At 42.8% G+C, this 16,367-nt stretch overlaps 1 protein-coding gene across 2 annotated transcripts in view; it reads right to left on the bottom strand.

Annotated features, from left to right (window-relative positions):
- Positions 1–4,865, bottom strand: part of NFATC3 (nuclear factor of activated T cells 3) — a 62,492-nt gene extending 57,627 nt beyond the window's left edge. For both annotated transcript variants that reach the window (XM_033069780.2, XM_033069782.2), the window contains exon 1: positions 4,668–4,865. In XM_033069780.2, the coding sequence (XP_032925671.1) occupies positions 4,668–4,767 (100 nt within the window). In that variant the 5' untranslated portion in view covers positions 4,768–4,865. The remainder of the gene's footprint in view (positions 1–4,667) is intronic.
- Between the last annotated feature and the right edge of the window lie 11,502 nt (positions 4,866–16,367).

Raw genomic sequence — 16,367 nt, 5'->3', positions numbered from 1 at the left:
TCTAATTATAAGACTACTCTCACTTTTCTAACACATCTTGACTTTCTTAAGATTATTTACCTTAATCACGACCTTGGGGAAAAGAACAAAAAAGTTCAACCACACTGCAAACTCTTGTCAGTAGCTTTGGCTGTTTTCTACTCTACCAACAATCCCTGACAGCAACATCAGTCAGGAACACACATTTGGGAAGGGAAAAAGGATCCTTTACATATTAATGATGAAGGCAAAGCTATACAGACTAGTATTGTGGTGGTGTTTCAGTACAAATCAGTGGGTTTAGGACTTCTAGGACATACCTAAATGAAATAACACATACATAGTGCCAGTTTTCACTACAAGACAACTCTGCCTAGCTGAGGGAAAATCCAGCACCCATCATCACTTCAGAGTACTTGGTATGTGCGCAGGAGACAACTGCTGAGCAGCCCAAGCAGCTCGTGGATGCTCACAGAGAAAGGTCTGCCACAGACACCTTCCAAAGAAAAGATTACTCTGACAGACTATAGCAAAACGTGTACTTCAGTCATGATATCCAGCAACCTACTAGCTCTAAGCTAAAGGAAAAAAAATCTCAGAGAACAGCAGTAGAAGTTTGCAATCAATGCAAGAGCCAAATCCACAGAGAGTGTCCTAGGCTGCAATTCACAAAGACGTTTTGAACTGTCACAAAATTCATTACAGAACCGGGAATTTTCTATATCTTCGGTAGAAAAGTAACAGATATTGTAAGATTCATTTGTAACAAGATTACTAAATAGCATTACTTCACCAAACGTTAAGTCACAGGAAATATGAAGAGCCCCTTTTCAGCTTGTTTCATGGTTTCCAAGAAAAGAAAATAAATACTATGAACCTGAAGTTCAAGGATGGTAGTCTGATCAGTTCTTTTAAAGCCCTCATATTGTGGGAAAGCAAATAAACAAAGTTAACCAGGGAAGATTACTTAAATGGAAATATTAATTTCTCCTTCTCTACTTCAAAACCCAAGAACAAAAGGTGGAAGTTCGGGTGAAACTCACATATTACTCTGTTTCACTGGGTAACAAAACATTAGCCCCTCTTTAGCTCTTAGAATACTTAATCAGAAATTAAAGGAACATTTTAGACAGGATGCTGAACAGCAGCATCAATAACTCATCTGTAACTCATCTTCTGAATACTGAACAGTTTGCAGCCTCTAATTTTTAGTCCTGATTTCACATACCAGTAGGAAATAGTTTTGCATGACACAGAACCTTACATGATCCTAAATTCCCAGTTTAGTATTATATACTCCAAGTTCAGCTTTTACCTTGTAAAAAATCATTCTTTAAAAGAGAAGATGAACCCCCTAAATTAAAACGTCAGAAAATATCATAGCAACTCGTATTTGCTTCTGTTTTGAGAAGTTTGGCATTTAAAAAGTATAACATGTTCTCAGCAATGTGGAGAACTCAATGCAGTTTAATTGCTTAATAAATTCTAGACAAATTTCCCAAAATTACACTGAATAGTATTGCAAAACTGGTGGTGGTGGAGGGAATCGGGGCATCATTACAAAGGCACTCAAGCTAATTCAATCACTCAAGTGCCACACATTACATCCCAGAGGTCTCTCCATCAAAAAGACCAAACCAGGTGGCACATCAAACACTGTCACTGCCAGTTGGATGCCAGTCTCTCTTAGAAGACTGTGCAGGACCTGAACATTACGCACGTGCTGACTTCGGCATTTCGAATGCAACTGATAAAATGTGGCATGATGCAATCAGATGCTACCTCAGCTACTCAAAATTTTGCAACAAAGAGCACACCAAAGAGATTTGGTTCACTTTAGAGTGATCAACAGCATTACCTTTGGGCACTGGAGGATTTAATTTCTTGGTCATAAAAAGATGAAGCTCATTAGTACCTAGAACTGTACCAAACACTTTTAGTGCCTAATACTACAAAACCAAAGTGACAATTTCTTTGTTGTTCGGGGAAAAGGACACTGAACAATCAGAGAAACAGAAGGCAAGAGTTTGCAGAAGGTGTTCAGTACCTAACATCCACTTGAAAGGAGCTGAAGAGCTTTTGAGACTCTTTAATTTAGCAATTACCTGAGCAAATTTTTACCTCCACTCAAAAACTACCAGAAATGGGCTAACCCTTTAATTTCAATCCAAGGATGCTGCAAAGACTGCAGTATTACAGCAGGGATTTCAAGCACCTTCACACCAGCTTTTATGCATTCTCCTCTGCAGCAGGAACTACAACTTTCAGATCAAGCAAACAAACACTAATGCAGAACAGAGGTCTCAAGTCCAGCCACTTAGCACAAAACTATGAATGTTAGTCCTGCTGTCCTGCAGGGCTGAAATTGTTCTGTGCAATAACTAAAGATCCCAGCTGATTTAATTTCTCTTACTGTCCTTTCTAGCCCTTTCTTAGTAGTTCAGATATCAAAAGTATTTAAAGGAAGTGAAAGAACAGTTCACTTTTCCTTGCTTTTGATTACAAATACAGTTAAATATAAATATGTAACTGTATATACTTTTACATCTATATACATAAAAGAATAAAATCCTCACAACACTAGAGACATCTCAGTATAAAAGACACAATTAACATAGATTTCCATGCTATTTGCACAACAACTTAGTACCAGACACTTCTTTCATCAGAATGCCAGTCTCAAACTTCTAGAGACAAGGCATGAAGGATCAGAATGTGGTTTTAGGTGTTCTCCACGATCATGGAAAACTTTGTAATTTTAGTATTATTTATTTCAAATTAAGCAACTTTCCCTGTGACCTACATGCTTTGCTATTAGCACACATTTGAAAAAAAAATGCCCTTATGCTCACTTTGCAGCACAATGGACACCACCATTGAAGGAAGTGATATGGGATTATGAAATAGATGCTTTAGGGAGCTCTAAGAACTTATTTTTTTTGTTAATCTAATATATTTGGAAGAGGGATAAGGGGAAAAAACAGATTTCCAATATGGGACCTCTCATATGAATTCTAGTCCCTCATATGTGTAAAATACATGGGCAGAATTAACAGATGAGCTCTGGCAATACTTGAACAGAATACATGAAGGCAGAGTCCTAGTCTAACCCTTTCCCCTGAAGGCCACATCTGTGCACAGCAGGCGAGATCATCTCCAGAATTCTACAAAACAGTAAAATTACTTGAGTTTCAGATTAAGGATTTCTTACTGAGAGCTACAGCAAACAAACCAGTTCATGGTCCAAATATCACATTTTAAAATTTGACAAAAGAATAGTTTTGGCTTATCAAGCATAGAAAATTCTCTGTATTCAAAGTAACATCTGAAACTGCTTCTTACAGAGTGCTATCCAAATACAAATATCACAACAGTGAGTTGATACCACACCAGTATTTCCAGTTTTCTGATAAACTTCTCTCATTCTAATCTATCATCGACAAAGGAACATAGTTTAGACAACCAATTTGATGTCAAAATAACAGAAATGGGGGTGTCAAAATTATTTTTGTTGTCATTTGTTCACACAAGTTTTCCATTGTTTTCTTATGGTACTGTAATGCATTTATCTAGCTTGCAGAATTCAGGGCCCCTTCACAAAACACATCTGTTATTGCACTGAGATGGAAAATAGGCAAATAAAGTCTTCCCCTATCTGAATGAATGTGAAAATTAAATCTGAGCATCATAAAAGTTAGGGATTTTCTAAGAAGTTAATCCTGTGTGCTTGCACACCGACTGTATCAAACAAATTTTTTTCTAATTAACTTCGGCAGACAACCGAGTCAGAGAACTAAACAACATGGCTGCATCATTTAGCCTGGATACAGTCGTGTTTCAGAGCTATCTTATCATCTAACACTTCGACATAAGACAGCCCATTACCAATTAAAACTTATTTCAAGTAGGTTAGAAAAGAAAGCACGCAGCCCTCAAACTCTGGTACAGCTAAACAAGGCACAGCTGGTCCTTATTGATTCTTCACACCACAATTCACAGTGAACACTTTGTTTTCTGCAGTTGCAAGAAATACGAGCATTTTAAAACAGGCTTTTCAAAACAGATTTTTATAAGACGAAGTAAAATGGAAGTACTCTGAGATATACCCGAGCATCTGTACACACGGACCCAAAGGGCCATCACATCTCGACACGCGGTGCTCGCCCATCCACACGCACACAAAGTCTGCAGAACACACTGGAGTAACTGGGATGTTCTGTACAGGGGAACACTTCTGTTGAAACTTTTCATCGCAAGTGCCCGAGCACGGCTCTGGTGCGGCCCCGTTCCCGCTCCGCTGCTCTCCGCCCGTCCCTCACCGGCCCCACGGCGCTCCCCGGGCCCGGGGGGCGTGCGGCCACCACATCCAACCCGGGGCCTTTTCCCCGCCGGAGCCACCGCGCCCGGGGCGGCTCCTCCCGCACGATGCGAGCTCTTGGGTTTCTTTTCCCAAAGAAAGTTGTTACGGCGAGGAGAGGCCCGGCCGATCGCCCCGAGCCCCCGCGTCCCGCGGGAGGAACGGGAGCGGCGCCGGGAAGCGGCCGCGGCCTGAGGGACGGACGGACGGACGGCGCCGCTCCCCCCGGCTGCCGCCTCCCGCGGCGGGGCCGGCGCAGCCCCCGCTGCCCTCCCCGCCTCGCTCCGAGAAAAACAGGAACCCGGCCGACCCCCCCGGCCCCGGGGCGCACCTGCGGGCCCCAGCGGCGGCCCGGGGCCGGGCTGCCCGTCCTCGCCGAAGATCAGCCTGAAGTCGAACTCGTCGGTGGCGCCGCAGTTTGCCGTAGTCATGGGTTTGGCCGGCGAGGCGCAGCGAGACCCCGTCGCCCCTCAGGGCCGCGCTGGGTCCGGCCGGGCTGCGCTCGCCCCTCAGGGCCGCCGCATAACACCGGGCGGCGGAGGGGCCGGAGGGGGGGGTGGCGGCGCGAGCGGCGGCTGCAGCCCCAGCGCAAGCTCCGGTGCCCGGGCGCTTCTGTCACTCGGGGGGGGCGGGCGCCTACTCCGGGCTGCGGCTGGACCCGCCCCCGCGCCGCGCCCCGGGCAGCGCCCCCCGCCCCGGCCCGCCCCGCCGGGCCCTCCCCCGGCCGGCCGGCCCTCCCGCGGTGACGTCACGGCACCGACAGCGCCCCGTGACCGCCGCCCGTGCCACCGGGAACCGAGACAGGCCGCCTCGCCCCGCCCCCCGCGCCGCGGGGCCTGCCGGGAGTTGTAGTCGGCGGTCGGGGCCCAATCGGACGCGGCCAGCGACGCGCGGGGGGCGGGGCCGCGCGCGGGGCGCGGTGCCACGTGTCGGCCCCGCCGCCGCCGCCAGCGGCCGCCCCGCTCCGCGCCGAGCCGAGCCGAGCCGAGCCCGAGCCGAGCCGAGCCGAGCCGAGCCGAGCCGAGCCGAGCCGGAGCCGAGCCGAGCCGAGCCGAGCTGAGCCGAGCCCGAGCCGAGCCGAGCCCAGCAGAGCCGAGCCCGAGCCCTAGCCGAGCCGAGCCGGAGCCGAGCCGAGCCGAGCCGAGCTGAGCCGAGCCCGAGCCGAGCCGAGCCCAGTCGAGCCCGAGCCCAGCCGAGCCGAGCCCGATCCCCAGCACCAGCCCCAGCCTCAGCCCTCCGTGAGCCCTCCTGCAAAGCGCAGCCGGCCCCACGCCAGAGCCAAGGAGCAGAATTCCCTTGCGGCGTGCGGAGCGTTACTTTCTAAACCACCGCATGTAAATAGATGGTGCTCTTGGCACCAACTAATGACTCGAATAATTAGGTGGATGGCGTAAGCTGAGGAATGTCGCTTGGGTAACAAACGCTGGCTCCGAGACCCAAAGCTGTTAGCTGCTTGCCTTCCGGCTCAGTGGGAGCAGTGGCAATCAAGCCATCACAGAACCGCAGAATATTGAGCTGGAAGGACTCACGAGGATCCCCCAGCTCCTGGGCCCGCACAGCACACCCCAAAATAATCCCACCATGTGCCTGAGAGCCTTGTCCAAACGCTCCTTGAACAGGTTTCAGGCAGGTTCGGTGCTGTGACCCTTCCTTCGGGAGCCTGTCACAGTGCCCAGCCACCCTGGCTTGCACTTCACCTTCTGGTCACCACAGCTGCTGCACCAAGGCTCTAGAACTGGGGGGAATTCTCCCCCGAAACCAATTCCAAAAAGAATTTTAAAGCATGGAATAGTGTCTTCCCAGTCTTCCATTTTGTGAAATCTGCATCTAGAAATTCTTAACTATAAGGAAACTAATTTAAATATTCCTTAGCAATGCATGTCATCCGTGAAGGGAGCCCAGCAGTCAGCAGGAAGGTCACAGGAACTTCAGGATGCTCTGCCTGCATGATAACACACCATAATCTATAGTTTTGCCTTGCACTAAGGTGGAAAGACAAGAAGAAGGGCAAAATAAAATGTAGAATTTAAGCTGTTCTTGCAACATGAGCATCTGTTCCCTGCAGGACCTGGCAGTATAGAAACTGTCCTAATGAGTCCGGAATTTGCACTCTAAAAATCATACAGCAACTTGAGGAGAGCTTATTACTTGAGTCCTGTCTCCAGTTCTGGGTCCCTCAGTTCAAGAAAGACATTGAGGTGCTGGAGCATGTCCAGAGAATGGCAACAGAATAGGGGAAGGGTCTGGAGCACAGGCCCTGTGAGGAGTGGCTGAGGGAGCTGGGGGTGTTTAGCCTGGACGGGAGGAGGCTCAGGGGAGGCTGAGCCTCCAGAAAGGAGGGTGTAGCCAGGGATCAGGGATCAGCCTTTTCTCACAGGCAATCAGCAACAGGATGAGAGGACATGGTCTTCAGCTATGCCAGGAAAGGTTCAGGCTGGACATCAGGAAGAATTTTTCATGGAGAGGGTTGCTAGGCATTGGAAGGGGCTGCCCAGGGAGATGGAGGAGTCACCATTGCTGGGTGTCCAAGGAATGACTGGACACGGTGCTCAGGGCTCTGGACTGGATGACAAGGTGGTGATCAGTCAAAGGTCAGACTCGATCATCCTGGAGGTCTTTTCCAACCTAAATGATTCTGTGATTCTATTCTATGGTTCTGACTTAACTGTGTGCTGTGAAATTAGTAAAATATTAATCCTTAATACATATGATCTCTTTTAGATTTTAGGTTGATTTTAGGCTGAAACTTGGGCACTGATGAGATTTAAACTACTACTCACATGTAGTCAAGTTTGCTTATAGTTAGTTATGTAATATTCACAGTTTAATTTGTTATGGGACATGAAATTCATATTAATCAGAAATATCATTGCTATCTCTAAGGTTTCCTTACTCAGTTGAAAAATCAGCTGAACTAGTGTGTTGTGACTGTGGCCATCTGGAGATTAATATTGTTTGATTCTAAAATAATTCCAACTGTTTCTATGCACAGTGTCTTTCCATGTTTGTTGCTGTTTAGACAGATCCAAACAGGCATGTCATAATCCCAGGCATGCATTTGTACCTGGATGTGCTCGTTAGAACCTGTGAAAGTGAGAAAAGCAGGCTCACGTGAAGAGGAATTAGCTACAGTGAATAATCCTCAATCCAGAGGCTCTTAACAGAGTGCAGTGAATTCTCTGTGAATTCTCTCTCTGTGCACTTCTGAGGAAGGTCGGTAATCTGTGCTGAAGAAAGCAAGCCTAAGTGAAAAGCTACTTTGTGACATTGCAATTCTAGTGGAAACAGAACACATAATATTAAAAAATACTTTGCAGAACTTGGGACAGCAGGAGTTTGCCCAAAATGGGAAGTTGCTTCTAGTGCAAAAGCAGCCATATGTTTTTGACTTATCTTGTAAAGCACTGTCCCTGCCATTATCACTTCCCACACACCACTAGCTATTTCATTACTGAAAATACATGAGCAGCTACAGCTACAGTTCTTACAACACTTAAACCAAAGATCCATGCTCTTGTTAGGGTAGACAAGTCCCTCTCCTGAAGGAAGACTGAATCTTTATAAGGAGCTCACACCCAGTTGGCCTGTAGCCTCTTTTTATCTCTAAATCCAAGGTCACGTAGCAAGACAAGCTGGAAAAGTATGTGTAATTGGATTAACTGTGGTTAAGAAAAACCCCCCATACATTCTTGAATGAAAACAGATCTACAATGAAGGAGTCAGTAAAATACACTATACACAAAATTACTTATAACAGCTAATTTTTGTCTGAAAACTTTTGGGTAATCTTTTGCTTTTCAAAGCAGCAGAATTAGACTTTGTCTTATTGTTAAATAATTGTTGTGTCAGATTACAGCAAATGGAGCAACCACAGCAGTTTCCTGTTCTGTTAGACCAGTAGATTATTCATTATGCATGCTCCTGGTGAAAAAAACAATCAAACTTGTTCTCTTCATAAGGGGGATTTGAACACAAGTATTTGATCCATGTTCTTTGAATAGATGATAAGAGTATATTTCTAGTGAATATGCTAAATTAAAGATTTTCATATCAATGACTTGTTCATTTCCCTTAACTGTAAAATAAATGTTGTATTCCCTTTTTCTTGTCTCCACTATTCATTCAGAAAGCTATGATATAAGCAGGATATCAGGTATTGCTTTTAGTCCTACCTCCTGCTTTCAGCTGAAAAAGAAAATGGCCTATATATCCTAAAATAAACAGAGTAATTGGTTATGACATGATCACCTAGCTAACAAGGCAAGAATTTAGAGAATATGTAAAAGGTGGTATTGTAAGTTATTTACAGTAAGCCTTATAAAGCTTTTTACTTGAAAAGCAGATGTATGTCTTTGAGTTCAGTACTTCCACTGCCAACATCATCCTTTCCTCTCATCTTGTCTTCACCATAGCTTTCATTTTGCTGGCTCTGTTGTACTGCACCAAAAAGCACATCCTTTCTCCATCTGAAACTGTAAAGAGAAATAGCCCTTCAAACCTCTTCCACACAGCTAAAGAGTAATTGGGGTGTGACTGGAAGTGAGTTGGTAAAACAACTGACGTGAGTGAGCTCACTTCAATTTCCAGGGAATTCTGTCAACCTCAGTGCTTGAGGTCCAGGACATGGATGGCTGATTTGTCTTTTGTTGGCTACTGAGAAATGAAACGGTGGCACTAACAAGGGCAACTTCATTTCACTTGTGGTTTTGTGAGGAGAAGTTTCCTTTGTTTATTCATTCATTTAATATACATAGGTGGTTTCTGTCCTTGTTGCTTCTAGGCTGTGTTATTGCATCCAGATGGGGATACACCTTGATCTGGTCAGGAGCTGGAGTTATTGCATGTGACTTGAGAAGGAAGGAACGTGCTTCCTGTGGTATTTGAATCCTTTCCAAACTGTGGCTGTTTTTTAGGCATGTTGTGACTTTCGGCTCCAAAAACCTGAGGGCTACATTGTGCTGTGTTTTATTTTCCACACATCATCCGATGCTGGATAGCTAGGAATTCTGGATCTGCAGCCACATCCCAGATCTGTATTTGTGTTGGAGTAATAGGGATTCCTCCCCCCTTCCTATGGGCAGCAAATCAAAGCCAGCTGTGCAGTTGTAGCCAGAATAGGCTTTGGAAGACGCATGGTCAGGCATTCGTTCTGCATGATTCAATCAACCAAACAGCCTCGAATTAGGAATATAACACAGAAGGTTGCATTTCATGTGCTTGATCTCATTCCCATTTGTGGTTGAATCTGGACCTGTTTAAAAGCCACACACACCAGCGTGGCACAGAAAGGGCAGATGAGAAAGCACAGAGAAAGGCTCCTGGACTGAGCAGATAGTGTTCCTTGGCTGCAGCAATGGTTATGCCTTTTACAGCTGCTATTGAAGCAAGCATGAGTACAACAAGGGGCATTTTTTGATCAATGGGCATGCTTAATACTCCTAAACTCATTTGCAAATGGATACAAACAAAATTATCACAGCTTTCATGTCTCTTACAGCTAACAAGGCACATCCATTGTTTAAGCAAGCAGAATGGTGTTCTGCAGGAGAAAGATAATATTTCAGTATTGAGCTTATGTTGAAGAAGGTTAAATTCAGCAGTCATATAGGAAAGAGGCTTGCATTCTGCACACAGGGTCATAGGTTATTTATATTTAATATGTGACATCTGGCATTTTAAATAATTTCCTTGGCTAATTACCAGTGCCTGGGTGAAATATGAAACTTCTGCCGTTGGGGAATTAAAAGCAAAACAAAAACAAAAGTAGATTGCATAGCATTGGAAAGTTTCCTAGCAAAATTAGGAGTTGTGCTAATTCAGGCATTAGAATACACAGTAGCAAAACACAGAGTACAAGACAGTAATTTGACTGAACTTTGATAAATTTTCAGTGAAAATCTAGTGTCATCCTTTTAAGTTTTGCTATGTCATGACGCAGTTGCAACACTCCTATCTAGATCTTGAGCTTGGTGTTTGATCAATGGGGCATTTGTAATAGCAAGATTACAAAGTTAAAAAACAAAAGATTGCCTACACGGTGTGTGTTGACAAAAACATATCCACATAAAAACTTAATGAGGTCACAGTCTCATGTAACCATTTTACAGTTTTCCCCAAGAAATTTCATCGCTCTCCTAAACTTACTGCAGTCACATTAAATGCACTTTAATATATTTCTCTTCAATATACTTTTACATAAAACAATCATTGCTTTGCTTTATTGTTTGTTTAACATGCCATGTAAAGCAGACATTACTTCATAAAGTTTGCTGCTGCTTTATATTTCCAGAGTTTTACAGAGCAGGTTGCAATCCTCCCATTTGGGGGTTACCATCACACATGTTGAAAAGACTAGAGGGTCTAGAAATCTGGCACTGAACTGCATGGCTCTCCTCGCAGACTTTATATTCACAGTATTTTGCTCTCAGATCATCGAGTGAAAGCAAAGTGAAATGATCAGCTGCACCATTACTGATACCAGTGTACGAAGACACTCCCAGCACAAGTACTTGCTTCTGAAATGATTGCTTTTACAGATACCTTAGAGTCTTATTACAAAGCCTAAAGTGGTTTGTGAGTGAAATCAGATGACAACCGAGATTGCTACCAGAACAAGAACAAACCCCTTTAATGCACAGTGATGTTTGCATAAGATAAATATTTGTGGAAACTCAAATGAGGTTTCATAAAAGCTCTTAGCCTTGAAAAAAAGACTAAGATGGCATTTTACTTACTTTTCCATATTTTAACTTTCATTTTTGACTGTTCACTAGCCAGCAGACTGTCCTCTTGCACAGTACAGGGATGTAGAAAATACAGGCTCTGTTCCCAGCTTCCCCTTTCATGCAGTCTAGTTTTCAGACTTCAGAGGGACACAAGTAACTTGCTATTTATATAAACACAAAACATTGCCTTAGTTTCCCTCTAAGGTGAGGGTGATATGACTTCTGTTCCTCTTTTCACTTAGATTGCAAATGCATCTGAGTAAGGACTCTCAAGTCTGAAATACTGCTTATTATACACTCAATTTGAACATTTAAGCAGCCTGGCCAGATGATTTGGGCTGGTATTTCTCTTCGTACTGGACAAAGAGAGGCATCACAACTCTTGTAGCAAAATGGAACCTGAGTCCCTGGACCTTTAACTATTCTATCCAAGGATCTTTAAAAACTATGGTCCTTCTGTAGAGTAGCTCTGTTTTGTTCAAGTGTAATGCACATACAGTTGAAGGTGCAATGGTTTTTCTGTATTTCATATATAGATTTTATATCCTTTGATTAGCTTAGGTATAACCACAATCTAATGTAACCTTTGATTAGGTATAACCACAATCTCATGTGCTTAAGTCATCCCACCTTATATACTCTAATTTAATAAATGATACATAGACTTTGCTTATTCATAAATTAATGTTTCTTCATCAGCATTTTAATTACCTTCAGGGGTAGAAAAAGAGTATTTCCCCTCATTACAGCTTTTCACCATAATTCAGAATAAGCAACTGGAATAAATGTATTACTAAACTTTCCTTGATGTGCCAATTCCCAGGGTCCATAGGAAGCCTAATGGGCTGACTCTTGAGTGAGCAGGACTGTCAGCCTTGTGCACTCCACTCTCGTGTCCTTGACTCGGATCAGGCTAGGCCAACATGAAACAATAGGTTCCAGTGGTGCGGAAAACTTTAAAGGCTCCCTGGCAGTTTGATCTGGGACTTCCACCTTTCCTCTGTGGATCCATTGTGCAGTCCTTAGAGCTCATATGCTCACCCCCCTTGCTTAGTCTGTGCCTAGTGAGCTTTCTGACTCAATGTCTTAGTTTGGACACAGCAGGTTTCAGCTGAGAGGTACCATGTGAACACACTGCCGTAGCCCAGCTGTTGCAGGTGCTTATGTGTCTTTTTTGCTGTAATCCACCCCAGTCTAAAGTCAAACAGGCCAGCCAGGTGGTTCACGTTTATTTTTGCCTTTGCATTGGAGTAGAGGTGGTGGTTTTCATTAGCTGCTCTTGCCTCTCGGTTTTTTAGTTGATTGAGTTTCCGCCTGGCTTGATGTCCAGATTGCAGCATGTAAGAGGGTTGATTCTTCTTTGACAGAGCAAGGGCTGGGAGCTTTAACGATTCAATTTGGTCACAGAATCAATCCTCATTACAGTCAGTCATCTGATATGCTGCCTGGTCCTGATCCTTATCTTTCTAGCCTAACCCCTTCCCAAGAGCAGGCTTAGCTGCATCCTCTAACTCCTTCTATATTGGCAGGGTGGATTGGGATAAAGGTGCTGCTGTACATTAAAAATTTATGGAAAGTAGAAAAGACAAAACACAGAAAGGAATAACTGATTAAATACTATCTCAGTATTTTTCCTAGCTGGAGAATGAGCTACTCAATGAATAAAGTGAGCCCAGTAAGCTCTGGAAGAATATTACTCAGCAAAGGTTCACCCATTAAAATTAATTTAGCTTTGCTGTATTTGCAGATCCTATATATTTATTCATCAGATATGTATAAAAAGAATGGTTTGGCTGGTAATTTATATTGAACAAAACAACAGAGTTTAAATGAATGTTCACATAAAATGGATTTTTAATATGTATTCAAACTAAAAATCTTATTGCAAGGGTTCAATCATGTCACTTAATCATTGAGCAAAACCAAATCATATAATCAGTCCTCTTGTTTTCATTATCAAAAAGGCCACAGATGCCTGAATAGGCACAAATCATCTGTGTAGAAATACACAATAAAATGTTTGTCCTGCTGCTTACTCCTTTGGAGACCAGGATCTGGTGTTCCCATATGTTAAGAAGAAATAACACCAATAAGCTACAAGTATTTTCCCATTAAGAAAACCAGTAAGAGAAAAGGCTAAACTTGTTAAATTCAACATTATGATATTCAGTTGGTAAATAATTCTGTGAGGTCTGTATCAAATTTAAATAGACTACCTTCCCATTAAAAAATGGAATTTGTATAAAGCAATTCTATAATCCATGGCATTTAGAGTGATTTGTGTTAAAATACAGAATACATCCATTCTAAAGCATGATACATACTTCAGAGAGCTCAAAATCTTTTTTTTCTTGTGTATTTCATTGCACAATGTTTTTTTGAGGCATTATAATTGCTTGACTTTGACAGACTGGAAATATCTGTACAAAATGTCATGTGCCTTTATCATTTAAAATGTTGGCTAGTTAACATTTAAAGTGTTCAAGGCTGCACTGCCTCCTGGGAAAAACAATTAACTATTCAGTTTTATATTTATTCAGTCTGACTTTTTTTATAAAGCATTTTTTGACACTGAGGTTCACAATCTGTTGATTAGTTAGAAAGCTGACAACAACTGCAAAATGTAGCATTAGAAAATTGCTCAGTGCTCAGACTACTCTCTAATTTTGTCATTTACTTCTGGTTTCTGTGATTGTTAGGTTAAAGTATCATAATAGTAGTTACATCCAGGTAGTAAAATTTGGGAGGAAAAGAATATAAGATAATGGAAACTGGTCACCTCCATGATGATAGGAGGTGCTAATATAAAACTATCAGCATTAATTAATATTAAAATATTAGCAAAAATACATGTCTGTATAAATACAGACAGGGAGGTGCTAGTAAGTAGTTTTGTGGTGATTTTTCCTTTAACTTAATAAACCCTTTTGCTGAACTAAATACACTCAGATAAGGTCTCTGGAATCTGCTACTTAGCTTTCCATTTCAATTAAAACATATATATCTTCCCCAGTTTTTAGGCAAAACTAAAAAAGAAGAAACAATCAATCAGCAGCCATGGAGTGGTTTCAGCTGGGCAGGGACTCAGCAGGACTGTATGTACCCACAACCACTATAATGCATGACTTTTTTAGCATGTAGCAGCATTAAACTGTCCTGATGGCTCAGCAAAAAAATGCTGAAGAGAACAACAGCTGCCCTTCTTGGTGCTCTCCTGCAGCAGACTCTAATCCTCTGGGTTTATACAGTTGTTCAAGAAACATTAAAAGGAAAAGCCTTCTAAAGCACCAGAGGCACCAAATGGGACATTGCTTGCTCCAAGTTTTATCTGTATTAAGAAAATGTATTTTATGTTTTAAATTTTTTTACAGTAGAACCTTCCAAAGGTATTAAAGATCCATATCACAGAATGCAGTTTTGTATTTATTATCACAGAGGGAGGGGTGTGTCTGCTGCAGTATGACCATAAACTGAAAATGAATCTTTTCCAGTCAAGACAGTACATGAAAGTTATTTGTCTAAGCAGCTTCCAAAGTTGTAAACCCAGTTCAACTGGCTACCAGCTCTGACTGTGCTTGGCTCTAAACAATTGGTACAGACCAGTGAATCCGACAAAAGATCAAACTAAAAATAGTTTCAATGTTGGTATTTATGTATCTTCAGAGTATTAAAAATAGTCTTACTGGATTTCCTTGACTTTTTCTCACTGGGGATTCCCTAACAAATAATATTGAGGCTGTAATAAAATTAATTGTAAGTGTTTAAAATTAAGCTTTGAAATTAGTGTAGAAAACATTTGTAAGCCAAGAAATGTTAGAGCAGAACTTGAAAGAAATCCAAACTTTTTAAGGCATAGAACTACACATAGGATATCCAAGCAATGTTAACTCTTTCCGACAGTAATCCTTTAGTTGGAAAATAAATTTGATCTACATTTTAATATGCTTTTAATCTGAGATTGCAATCTCTTCTTACAGTAAATGATGTCAAACATTTGGTATTAATGTACAGCATTTCTGGTGTCAATAACTTTGTGAAATATCTGAAAGTCTTCTGTTAATTAACTGTAACGTCAGTTGCCTGTGTGAGGCTTCATGTTAGGAAATAGTGGCTATATGTGGTTTATATTGCTAAGGGAATCACAAATAAGAAATCCTAAAAGGAAAGGAATGGTTGCCAGTAAACTGAACAAGACCAAAGGTTAAGTAACTCTCAGAACATGAGGTTATGGGTTGAAGTAGTTAAAGGGAAAATATCCCAGAAATACATTTCAGAAAATAAACTAATTAACCCATAATATCACCAGAATGACAGGTATTTAAACAAAAGGGAAAGGGTGGACATAATTCCTTTTTTGGGAAATCTACTTCAATATTTATAACTTAACTGGCCCAAATATGACTCAAAATTAAAAACTAAATCAGAATTATGCAGGATTTAAATTCCTTTGCGCTTAATATCCTTGCATTTCTAAGTAGTGGCTCAATTGTTCAAGAAACACGGTATTCTGGAAGGCAAGTTTTTATACTTTTTCTGCTTGCATTCAGGGTGTATTTCTCTAACACCCTAAGCTAACCTGCTCTGCAGTTGCCCTGGCCTGGCCCTCCCCCTGCCTGGTGATTTGTGCTGATGTGAGCAGTGCGCACTAAGGCAGCCCGGGGACCTCAGCCAGCGCAAGGCTCCTGCTCCAAAGAAAGCAACTTTTTGTCTCGGTTCCCTGAACGGGCTCATTATCCAGTAGCGTGAGTGGCACAGGGGAGGGAGCTCAGCCAGCTCAGCTGGAGCCGTGCTGGACAGGAGCTGCTGGAGGAGCTGGGACCCCCAGCGCTCCTGGCTAACCCCAGAGCCCAAAGAGTGACACCAACCCCAATTAGCTGCGGGTAGAGAGTAAATTAAACAGATAAAACTCCACCAGACCTGCTATTTCCAACATGGGAACAGTAACATCTTTCAGCAGAAGAGTCACAAATGGCCCAGCACGGCTTGTTAGAAGCGGTTTGCTAGCAGGAGCACAGTAAAGGAGCAGTGGGATCCAGCTGTGTGGAAAGGGGGTTCCACACTCTGTGTTCCCTATGACCCCCTCGGACGGGAACTGCCCAAACTCACTCAACCGTTTGGAAACGTCTCACTCACTTTTGCTGCGTTAATTTTCTGCCTGGGGCAGAACGAGGTGGGAATGGAGTAATTTTCTTTCAGAAGCAGGTTTTTCAGCTCAGCTCAGCTCAGCTCAGCCCGTGGCTGTTCCCTCTCGGGCTGGGGGTGCATGTCCTGTGGGTACCCGGGTAAGGGGGGGACCTCTGCCCGCA

This window comes from Catharus ustulatus, chromosome 11 (genome assembly GCF_009819885.2).
Source record: "Catharus ustulatus isolate bCatUst1 chromosome 11, bCatUst1.pri.v2, whole genome shotgun sequence".
Classification (NCBI taxonomy): Eukaryota; Metazoa; Chordata; class Aves; order Passeriformes; family Turdidae; genus Catharus; species Catharus ustulatus.
This window is presented reverse-complemented; position numbering and strand designations above follow the sequence as displayed.